This window comes from Vigna angularis, chromosome 6 (assembly GCF_016808095.1).
Source record: "Vigna angularis cultivar LongXiaoDou No.4 chromosome 6, ASM1680809v1, whole genome shotgun sequence".
NCBI lineage: Eukaryota > Viridiplantae > Streptophyta > Magnoliopsida > Fabales > Fabaceae > Vigna > Vigna angularis.
The window spans coordinates 31,250,353-31,262,624 of NC_068975.1; the positions used below are offsets into that span (position 1 = coordinate 31,250,353).

Below are 12,272 nucleotides of genomic sequence, written 5' to 3' on the forward strand. Positions count from 1 at the left end.
CTCTTAAAATTTGAAATGTAATTCGGTATATGGACAATTAGGTTTAAGTTCAGGAAAACATGTTTTGAATAATTTCACCACATCTTTAAATTTTACTCGTAATACACACAGTTTCTTAAAATCGTGAAAAATAAAACAGTTGTTCTTATGATATAAATGACATCATTTTTTAGTTAAGTTATTTATACTATATATATATATATAAGTAAGAAAAATACCCGAATAATAGTTATCAGATTTTTTACTATTAGGCGTCTTTTATTACACTCGTAAAAATAGTACTAGCAATATAGGAAACTTAGCAATGAGCATCTTTTAATAGTAAAGGGTATTTTAGTCATTTCAGAACCTTGGACCAGCATATATCCGCGCACCGACTACAATGAGTATGCGAATTTACTATATTAACCTTCGCATGCCTCATTTGGTTAGCGGGAATCTCACTAACTAATAACTGTCACTAATAATCTTTATTATTTTTGCGCCAATCCCTCTTCGTCCTGTAATAACGTTACCATAGTTATTACAAACGGTTTTTTTTTTATATATAAAAAATTATTGTAAATATTTAATTTATAGTTACAAATTCAATATTAATAAGTTACAACAACTTAATTAGTTCTTACAAATAAATGAATATAGTTCACCGTTATTATAATAAATCTCTAGCAAATATTTAAGTAATTATTTTTAATAGAGTCTTATTTTATTTTTAAAATGTATATATAGACGAAATGCGAGTGTGATAAATTTTGAGTGATAGAATTCGAAATAATATTTTTATAAGAGAAGCTTAATCTTAAAAGGAAAAAGAAAATATTCCCGAAGATCTTGGAGAGTGATTAGTTGAGAATTAGAAGAAATATATATATGATTAGATTAGAAAAATTCATGTGATTTTATAATAAAAGAGTGGGGACCATTGAATTTGGGAGGAGGGGTCCATTAATGGAGTTAGGCATGGTGCAGATAAGAGAAGAAGGAAGGAGGGAGCTTCCACATGTGGGCACATGATAAGGATGGTGGATCTACTGCTTCTATTGCCACTGCGTATGTGTGATTAGTCCCACACCTTCAAGTTAATAGCATCATTATTTTTTGACGGTGATGGGCCTAAGCAAGTTACATCTTGCCGTTGAATCCACATTCATATGTTTATATGATAGACAAAAGGCCACAAAATCCTCTCCCACGGAGAATCCATCTAGTAGGACCCTACCCACTATTACTCATTTTTCATGTCCTACTTCTTTATGTCACAGAAAATGACACCAAAATCTCTTTGAAACAAATTCAAATTCACCTCTTCTTAATCATAATATCTACAATTACATATGCTTTTTACCTAATAAGTTTTTAATTTGGTCTTTTTATAACAGAACTTGTTTCATTTTTATATTAGAGATTTTTATTAGTTTATGTGGTTTTACGATTGCTATTTGTTTTTTTAAAGAATATTTTTTTCCAAATATCCATTTTTAATTTTAAATCAAATTATAAAGAATTAAATAGATTTGTAATTAATAAATTTTAAAATAAAAGTAAAACTCGTTTATATCTTAAATTTTGATATCAAAACATTAAAAATAAATAAATAGTATTTATAATCCAATTGCATATTTTTTTATGTATCAAATGTGTTTAGATTAAAGTTTAAGTTGCTTTCCTTATTTTGATACGTTTTAACTTTTAAATGTAAAATTAAAACATTATTTAATAAAATAAAATTATTAAATAAAAATGACTATATTAATTATTTTTAAAATTTGAATTAAGATACATAAAAATTAAGGAAAAAGAATAAATTTCAATTAAAACAAAATATTTTATAATTTAATTTAAAATTAAAATATAAGTTTTATAATAATTAGTAAAAAGAAGATATTTAACTCGTTATTTAAATATTCAATAAAATAGTAAGTAAATCATGCTAATAATCAAAGTATATGTAAAATAAATGTTATTTATTCGTCTTAAAAATAATAATAATACTTCTGATTTTGGAAGCTGAGAAAATAAAATGAAAGTTATAAAAATAAAATAAAAAACCGAGTGATTGGATAAAAATAGAAAATGTTCGGCCATAACCAATAAAATTTGATGATTCTAATTGTAGAACAGTCACCTTATGGGAATAGTAACGTTAACGGATAGGTACAGTGATTAAGAAATGTGCTTTCTGCTAGTCACACAAAGTTGACTATTGAGATTTCAAGTGTATATCTAAAAACAACATTTAATTCTTTCTATAAATCTCTTTAATTAATATTATTGAAAACACATGATGATAAGAGATGCGTGTTCATACTTAGTTAAAAAAAAATTATTATTAAATATTATAATAAAAAAGTTATAAAAAAATGATTTATTTAAAATATATTTTACTTTATCTTATTTACTATATACATTATATCAAATAGACTATTCTTTCTTATATATGGTAATAGTTAAAGCATAAAGTCTCGAATTAATTTAAATATACCTTTGCTGCGTAGTTTAAATTTTAGATATATATAAATCTATCCATAAATACATTTAAATCAACGCAAGAAAAAAATATATGCAATAACTCTTCAGATTTGTGGCCTTTTTGTTTTCAAAAGTAAAATTGAAAACGAAATGTATTAAATTTAAACCAAAGGAAATTAAACAAAGTATTCAAGAAAACTCCATCCATTAATGAGCAACGTGTATGTAATTAGTTATATAACTAATTACTCTCCCAATGTTATATAAATTAACCTGCAAGCATAAAAATTTAATTGTAACTCAATATGTGTAACTTAATTTACATTGTTATTATTTTATAGATAATCATAAAAAAACTATTATCTGGACAAAACATATACTAAACAAGCCTTAACTTAATGTAATGAAAAATAGAGTTATCACGTGTGATGTAAACCATTTAATATAGTGGTGTGAAGAGATAACAAGAAGGCATGAGTTGAATGAAAAGCAGAAGAACAGAACAGAACATCGTCAGCACACTCTCACTACAGAACTACCATGTTAGAGGGCTGCCTTAGTTTTGTCTCCGTTAGTTGCCTACTCTGGAATCAGCACAAAAAGGGGAAAGAAGAAAAAAAAAAAGCAAAGAAAGTTGTAAAAAGGGTAAAACAAACAGGAAAAAGGTGAAAAAGAAGGAGGAAAAGGGTAATAAGGTAAAATAAGGAAGAAGTGTGGGGACAGAAGAAACACCAAACTGCAAATAAACCAGCAACAATGAGGTATACCCTCCAGAGCCCCAACATTATTAGCACAGCTATTTGGCCAAAGAGACAGACAAGGGACACAGGTGTCATTATCAGGAACCTCAACCCCATTTCTGCAATTCCATTCAACCTCCTCCACTTCTAACTTAGTTCTCCTTACACTTGCATCATCACCAACACTTACACACACAAAGTGCAGGAGCAAACACCAACACTATCACCACCTTCAGGAACAGGAGGAAGAAACATACCCTTTTGCTCTGTGAAGCCAAAGTTGCTCTTTTTTCTCAAATGGGGACGCGAATCCCTTCTCACCAGCTCAGCAGTGGTCTATATGTGTCGGGTCGACCCGAACAGCCGAAAGACCGCCCGCCGACAATGACCTCACGCTCCGTACCGTACACCGGCGGTGACCCAAAGAAGTCTGGCGAGCTGGGAAAAATGTTAGAAATCCCCGGTGTTGATCAGAAGCCGTCGCGGCCGTCATCCGGGTCGGTGAGATCCGGGCCGAACTCGGGCCCCGCAGTGGGGAGGCTTAGCGGGTCGGGGCCCATGTCGAGGAAGTCGTCTGGGTCGGGTCCGATAGCGCTGCAGCCGACGGGCCTGATAACGTCGGGTCCGGTGGGATCCGGCCCGGTTGGGAGTCGGCGGTCGGGGCAGCTGGAGCAACCGTCTGCAGCAGCGTCGGCAGGGAAGACAGTATATGGGTCGGCGGTGACGAGTCTGAACGAGGAGGTGAAGGTGGGGTTCAAAGTGTCAAGGGCGGTGGTTTGGGTGTTCATGGTGGTGGTGGCAATGTGTTTGCTCGTTGGGGTGTTTCTCGTGGTGGCAGTGAAGAAAGCTGTGATCTTGGTGGCTCTCGGAGCGGTTATTGTGCCCGTGGTGGTCTTGATCTCTTGGAATTGCGTTTGGGGGAGACGAGGGCTTTTAGGGTTTGTGAAAAGGTACCCTGATGCTGAGCTTAGAGGCGCCATTGATGGACAGTACGTTAAGGTTACGGGGGTAATTTTCTTTCTTACCTATGACAATGTCGATAATGTTATAATCACTCTTCAGTGATGTTTCATGATCATAAAATGAAGATTCATCTTGATGGCATGCTATTTGTTTTGTTCAGCTAACATTCAATTTAACATTGTTTATCATATATCCTCCCCCTAGTTATTTTTTTGGTTTTTTGTTTTTTCTTAATAATGTGATGTTAGGTACGGGGTGTTGGTTGGGTTTGATACTTACAAAACTAGTGAATTTGGTCGTGGTGATTGAGACTGCCTCTTTTAGAGTTGTCCTATATGATGGAAGTTTTTTTTTTTTTTTTCCTTCTAGGCGCAATAGAGTCTGGAATGCAAGTATTTATAAGTTGGTAGATTTTGTTCTGATATCGATGTATAGGTATGCTTTGTTCATTTTGCGGTACAAACTGGAAGGTCTATAACGTGGCTCAAAACAGAAGAGTTAACTTGCGTGTTGTGGAATTATTTACTTAGTTCAGAAGCTTGAATAAGAGTAAATGTGTCTTCATGAATTCAGCAGATACGGTGGTCAGGGATGATGATGTTTGACGTGCATTTTAGTGGTACTAGAGTATTAAAGAAGGATGGCTTATTTGGCTTTTTACTAGAATGGTTGGCATGTAAATGTAGTCAAAATTCTTCACAGAAATAACTTAATATGAATTTCTTGGATTCTTCTATTGGTGGATGGTATTTAGGATTGTTGATGTTGAAGTTTAACTGTGGCATTTAAGTAGTATATTTTTGCTTCGCCTTCACTTGTGCTAACTCTCTCTTAGTCTGCTGTGAAAAACTCTTCTGCAAGATATTATGGATATATCATGATATCAGGCTTGTCAGTTGCTATGTTATTAATCAATATCTAGTTTTTAATCTTACTCCCTGAACTGCTTCAACACTAGCTCCTATCACAATGCACTCAAATAGGGGTTGTTCTATGGATGGATGATAAAGTCCTATACAGACCTTGATACTTGTATCCGTGTTACACTTCTAGAATGTATTTTTTATATGTATCCTGTCTCTTCCTGTAGGTTGTAACATGTGGCAGCATTCCTTTGGAGTCATCCTACCAAAGAATACCGAGATGTGTGTATGTCTCCACCGAATTATATGAGTACAAAGGATTGGGTGGAAAATCAGCAAATCCTAAACATAGTTGCTTTACTTGGGGTTCTAGATACTCTGAGGTTAGTTGGTTTAATTCTTATTGATGCTTTTGTGTACTATTGATTCAAGGTCAAGCATAATTTAATTAAAGAGAGAACTACTAATGCGCACAGATCTACATTACTTGATCGGTACCTATAACACAATGAATAGATGTTTGAGGAGCAACAAGTTGATGTATAGGTAAGAAAGGAATTTTAAGGCAACTTGAAATTAAGGAGACCTTAGAGCTCAGATTCGTGTTTGATGCCATCTGAGACTTGGGTTTGGATTACTGCTTTTTGCTCTTTAGGTTATCGCCCTGTTCCGAGTTATATATAATATGTTGGTTTAACAATATAGCTGCATATCAATGTAATTTGCTCAATAATAAATATGCTCGAAGGTTAATTTGATATTATTAGAATGAAATACTACTATATTTTCTCTCACTTCAACTGTCTCCACTTTCTTGGTATAGGTGTAACTTGTGTGTATATTTCTCTTGTGTGGAGATTTAAACAGAAAATGGAGATTTAAATGACGATTCCATTGAAATAGTAGTTAGCAAAAACACAGGAGTAGATGCTCGCTTGAAACTTGAAAACAGCATAAGGAGCCTTCCCATCATATGCTTTTGATTGATTGAGTTTTACTCCTATGCTTGTGGTGCCCAACCACACTAATCCACCAAATTGAAATTCGTAAAGCTCACCAAAAAGTCTAAAGCCCTAGCACACAATTGTTTTTAGTCTGCATAAGAAAACTACTTGCACGATTATCTTAGAGCTTTCCATGCATATATACATTTTCATGTTTGGTTCACTCATCAACTGAATTATTATGTCCGCTTTACCACTTTAACTGAAATGATGGTTTTACAGTTAATAAAGTTACTATGATCTACATGTGTTATGTATCACCAAAATCTGTAAATTTATTGAATCTTGTAATCTGGTCAGTACCAGCAACCTTTCTAATGTGAGAAACTGCTGCCTAAGGATTGTGGTTATATGTTTGGTGTTATCAGTAAATATATGACCATATATTGTAATAATCATGTCTCTCATACTCTACATAAAGCCAAAGATTTCATTATCTTCTATGAACAGAAATATGTAGCGGATTTCTATGTATCAGACTTTCAGTCTGGATTAAGAGCATTGGTAAAAGCAGGCTACAGTGCCAAGGTTGCTCCTTTTGTGGAACCAAATACTGTGGTTGATGTAACAAAGGATAACAAAGAGTTGTCTCCTAATTTCTTAGGCTGGCTTGCGGACCGCAAGCTCTCTAGCGATGACAGGATCATGCGCCTCAAGGAAGGGTATGGACTGCTTTATTCTGCAGTTTACTAATCATTCATAAGTGTTTTTTTTACTTATTTTTTTAACAGTTTCCTTCCAAATTGTGACTTGGTACTTATAATGTAAATTTGGAAATGCATAGGTACATCAAAGAAGGTAGCACCGTAAGTGTGATGGGAGTTGTTCAACGACACGATAATGTGCTCATGATTGTGCCTTCAGCCGAGCCTGTCTCAACAGGGTGCCAGTGGATCCGCTGCCTTTTGCCAACCTATGCTGAAGGGCTTATCTTGACATGCGAAGATAATCAAAATGCTGATGTCATTCCTGTTTAGTTTTTCCTTTTGCTTGCAGATCAGTGTGACACACTTCTGAAATGACAAAACTGATGGGGAAATCCTACACTAAGTAATCGAAGTACTTTCCAATTACTGGTTTTTGTGTAAAATGGCTTGCAAGATTATTCTAAGAGCACTACTAAAATTGTCATGATAATCAGAAGATTTGATTGATATGACGCAAGGATTTACCAGTCCAACTACAATCACTTTGAGAAGGTCAGTCATCGGTCAATGTATCCACGAAGTTGGGTTGTACTTTTTCTGCTTATATATGTACATAGCTAGAGGAGCCCGAAGGGGTTCAGAGTAGTTGTGTTCTTATGTTTGAGCTAATTCTAGCCGGAATGTAGCTAAATTTTATTTGTCAAGTTTCGTTAACTTGTATTACTAAGTCGATATGTTGTATCCTGCCTATGTTAGTAGTTGTAAAAATCGAAAACCATCCATGTTACTGTGTAAATGTTGATTAAAATCAAGTTAAAATGCGCTTTACATTTCACTTTCTTGTGTGTTTACTCACTTAAATTGATGTTTAGAAATTTACAGTTAAGGTTTTTAACAATTTTCAATAAAGTGGAACTACAACCTGGAAGGCATTCCCCCAGAAACCACGAGATTTTCTCCTGTTATGTAAGAAGCATCATCAGACGCCAAAAACGCTGTAGCAGCTGCCATTTCTTCAGCTGTACCAAGCCTTCCAATCAATGTCGTCCTTTCTAGTTCCTTCCTCTATAATACAACACCAAGAAAATTCATTCAAATTACTAATTGATAGTTAAAACTAAAACTCTATTTTGGATAATAGATACTCACTATAGCATCATTAGAGGTATAAAGTGCAACAAAATGAGTTGGCACAATTCCAGGAACAACACAATTCACTCGAGTGTTGGGCGCCATTTCACTTGCCAGAGCCTCCACAACACAAGGAGTTAAATAAAGTAACCATATAGAAAGAAAAATAAAGTTAAAAATACTTTCGAGGTTTGAAGGAAAAGGAACAAATGCAGGCCGAGTACTTACTTTGGTAAGTCCAAGAACTGCTGTTTTGGTCACTCCATACATAGCCATGGTAGGTGGTGGGTTATAAGCAGCAAGTGAGGAAATGAGTACAACAGACGAACCCTTCTTCAAGTGAGGAGCTGCATCCTGTATAAACCATGCAATGGACAATGCACCACACAAAATTTCAATTTCATCTTATTCCATGGAGTTACATTAAGATAATAAGTTAAACACATAATATATTGCATTTGTTCATATAGTCTTTTGGCTTTGCCATGTTACTATATTAGACAGTTAGTTACCTTGAGAAGAAGAATGGTGGATTTGACATTTATCTCCCACAGCTTGTCAAGGATCGATTCTTGTGTTTGCAAAATGGGATCTACAGAAGGATGTACGGCAGCATTCGACACAATGACATCTATCTTTCCATACTTCTGTAACGAAGCCAGGGAAATTGGTCAATTTGTGCTAGAATTTTGCATTACCTAATCATGACAAATTTTGATTAATCTCACTTGTTCAATGTTAATTAAAAAGGGATAAATACAATTTATCTTCAAAGGTCATGTGAAAATCTCACTTCACCTACAAACCAAAATGTTAATATCTATTTGTTGAGAATAAGTCTTTATTAAATAATTTACTAGTACTATGACTTGTATGTTTGCATTGAGTAGTACAAGGATTATTTATAGGTCTTTTAACGTGACCCTACAACTACATGTTTTAATTATAACTATCACAATTAATAAACTCTATTGCATGTCATAATCATTATTAAAAGTATTCCTAACTTTTGTAATATGACAATTAATATAACAACTTGTAATTATCCATATTTAAGTTTATGTAACAAAACTGTCTTGTAAACTTAAATATTTTTTTTGTCTTTCATTTATCTTTCATGTATCTGACTTTGCCACGTACATCCCACACTAAGAATGTTCCTTTCATTAATAGTTGAGTTCATTTTCTTCATGATCAACCTTGTTTTCATTGTGACTGACTTGTTCTTTGCTTTGGTTGACTTCTTTTTAACTTTGGCCAACTTGTCCCTAACTAGGTTTTTTATTGTCTTTGTGACTGACTTGTCATTAACCAAATACCTCTCAATAGATTAAGCTCTTTTAAAGAGATCAGACAATTCTCACACTAAACTCATTATCCATTTCAAGTCATCATTTCTTATCTTGCCTCTCTAGTGTAAGTCTAAGATCATTCTCGACACGTAACTACTCTTGCAAACTTAACACTTTTTGTTCAAGTTCCAAGCGTTGTCTATGCAAAACCTGCTTTCTTCTCTCTAAAATTGCCTGTAACTCTACATTGCTTCTAACTTTCTTGTCAATTATTTGTTGTAAAATGCCTCTTGCAAGCTCTAGCATTTGGATAACAAGCTCATTTCTGTGTTCAAGCTATCCTAGTTGTACAAATGCCATATTGAGTTATCCAAGCTTCCCACTTGCTCCACCAACTTATACAAGCTATTTACATGCTTTACCGAGCTACCCAGACTCTCCTTTAAGCTTTCCGAGAATTCACTTGCTCCACCGACTTAAACAACTTATGTAGATGCCTAATCAAGTTAATCGAACTAACCTTATGCTCCACTAAGCTAACCTCATGTTTCACCAAGCTAACCACATGTTCCATCGAGCTTTCCATGTCCCTTTTCGGCCTATTTGAGATCTCCACACTCTCTGCCAAGCTTTATAAGCTATCCAGACATCTCATCAAGCTGATTGGGTTATCTACACATCTTATCGATCTATCTATGCTACTCGAATGATTTATGATACTCAACCTACTTACCGAATTCTCCCTTTGCTTGTACTCGACCCCCAAGCTACATCCCATGTCAACAAAACTGCTTCTTCTTCAACTTCTTTGACAAGATTGGTTGTCTTTTCTCTTTCAGTTTTAAATCAACAATCTTTTGCGAATGCCTGACCTTACCACAACTGAAGCGCTTAACTGATTTGCACTCCTTTGCATAATGACCGTACTTGCTATACTTGAAGCACTCAACACTAGAGTTGCTTGACCGACCTCCTTTCCATTGACCTCGATCTCGACCACACCAATTTTGTTGGCTGGACTTTTCTTTCTCTTCTTCCTTTCCATGGCTTCTACCACTAGGATCTTTTTCTATACCTCCTTGGTATCGATCTTTGTCTTGAGTGTTTTGAGCTTCTCCCTTTCTTGTTGTCTTTGCTTGAAGTGCTTGATCGAGAAACTTTTCCATGTTGCTCATGCGTCTCAAGCGACCTAGCAAACTCTTCAAACGAGAGCGTTGACAAGTTCTTGAGCTCCTCAATAACGCATACAATATTCTCTAAGTCATCGGTTAATGACATTAAGATTTTCTCCACCACTCGACAAGTGGAAAGCTTTTCTCCCTTCCTTCCAAGTTAGTTCACCATGGTCTCATTACGAAAGAGAGACGTACTCAAAAACTCTTTTGGTCTCTTTCATCTCATACAAGCTTGCCTCTAAAAATTTGAAGTATAACATATTTTACACTATTATCTCGTTTATAAGTCTTCTTCAATATAACAACTTACAACTTTCCACATTTAACTTGATTCAATATTAGAGAACTCCAACAACATTAAACAATTTTCTAAGAATGACTTTAACGAGAGCTTTTATAATAATTTTTGCATTTAGCTTTTATAAAAAAAAAATCATGTAACTTTTCTAAATGATTCATCAGTCAGATAACAGTAACAAAAGTTTTTACTGAGCCCATCGATAAACGTACAAAAACAAGGACTAAACTTCTCATGCTTGGAGTAGATGAAATCCACAGGAGACTTCTTTGAGCTTGGACAAGATATTTTCTAAGCGAATAAAAATTTCATCGTGCATCTGAAGAAAGTTTAGAGTCTCACCTGTAAAGTTTTGTCGATCAAATTCTTCCTTTGTTGTGCATTTGAAACGTGACAAATAATAGGCAATACTTCGATTCCTTGAGCTCTCAGTTTGCCAGCAGCCTTATCAACATTTTGCTGCAGCAACGAAACAGAATTCCTCCAATCCTATCATCACCGTTTTCCTCTCATTTTCCAACGACAAAATGAGTCAGTTAAAAGGAAAAAAAAAAGAATTCTTCATATCCGACCACTAAAACAGAGGACTTTCATAGGGGTCACCAAGTGCCAACATGCCATGAATAAACTACCATACAGAAACTACCTTGAATAGTTAATTCAATGATTTTGAATTCGGGTATGGGACACATACCTATGTTAAATATTGAAAGAAAAGGTGCGGTTGTAATCTTATTTAGCTACAAAAGGGAAGAAAAAAGTGAAAAGTGGGAAATTTGAAACACTGATCAATGAACCTGTTTCCGAGAAGAAATGACAACAGATGCACCCTCCAAACCAAGCCTTTGGGCTATGCTAAAGCCGATTCCCAGAGTGGAAGCCGTCACAATGGCCACCTTACCTTGAAATCTCATGCCAAGTTTAATCTTCTCCATTAAGACAGAAACAGAAACACTGAGGGAATGGTTGGTTTGTGAATTGTGAGAAGGAAATTGCCTTTACATTGGTATGACATTGAGAAATAGGTTATGTCCATTCAATCCACAGTTCCTCCACCATTTTTGGTTCTTCATCAGTCGTTAATTACCGAGCATATTGCACTGTAACCATTGCTGTTCCATCTGATAAAAGACAAGGAAGGTACATTTCCATCAAATAAAGCAAAACGGAATGTGTTTGATTCAAGTTTGAAAATATGAATGAAATGTTGGCTTAAATATCCTTAAAATATACTCCTATTTACTTTTTTTTTTCCTAAAAAAACTATCTTGACTGTTTGTTCCACTAAAATATTATTTATAGCTTTATTTTTTATTTCTTTTAATTATTTTTTGTTTTGATCCTACATAGGAAATTTAGTTGCAGTTCTTACTAATATATTTTATAGGATTTTTTTAAAATAAAAATAAATAAATATTTTGTTATTTAAAAGTTATAAAAGTTGTATATAATAAGAGATAAATTTATTTTTTACTTATCTAAAATATTTTATCTCTATAAATATAACACTTTTAGTTTTTTTTTCTATACTTTTGAAATGGTTTCACATCTTTTCTTTCATCACAACTTACAAATAAGGAGATGATAAAGTATTAGACATTGGTTTGAATAATTTTTTTATTATAAGTAAATTTTTTTAATCATATATATATATATATATATATATATATATATTATTTCTTGTTGCATG

The 12,272-nt window shown here is 34.1% G+C and overlaps 2 protein-coding genes across 2 annotated transcripts; one reads left to right on the top strand and one right to left on the bottom strand.

Moving 5' to 3' along the window:
- Positions 1 to 3,239: 3,239 nt before the first annotated feature.
- LOC108343248 (uncharacterized membrane protein At1g16860) lies at positions 3,240 to 7,521 on the top strand. Its single transcript, XM_017581402.2, has 4 exons — positions 3,240 to 4,217; positions 5,263 to 5,418; positions 6,490 to 6,701; positions 6,824 to 7,521. Exons 1-4 carry the CDS (start codon positions 3,507 to 3,509, stop codon positions 7,014 to 7,016), a joined length of 1,272 nt encoding a protein of 423 aa, XP_017436891.1. The 5' UTR covers positions 3,240 to 3,506; the 3' UTR covers positions 7,017 to 7,521.
- On the bottom strand, positions 7,017 to 11,708 carry LOC108343249 (tropinone reductase-like 3). The gene is made up of 6 exons (XM_017581403.2): positions 11,380 to 11,708; positions 10,925 to 11,041; positions 8,330 to 8,464; positions 8,046 to 8,171; positions 7,836 to 7,937; positions 7,017 to 7,751 (listed from the first exon to the last, which is right to left on the bottom strand). Exons 1-6 carry the CDS (start codon positions 11,515 to 11,517, stop codon positions 7,602 to 7,604), a joined length of 768 nt encoding a protein of 255 aa, XP_017436892.1. The 5' UTR covers positions 11,518 to 11,708; the 3' UTR covers positions 7,017 to 7,601.
- Between the last annotated feature and the right edge of the window lie 564 nt (positions 11,709 to 12,272).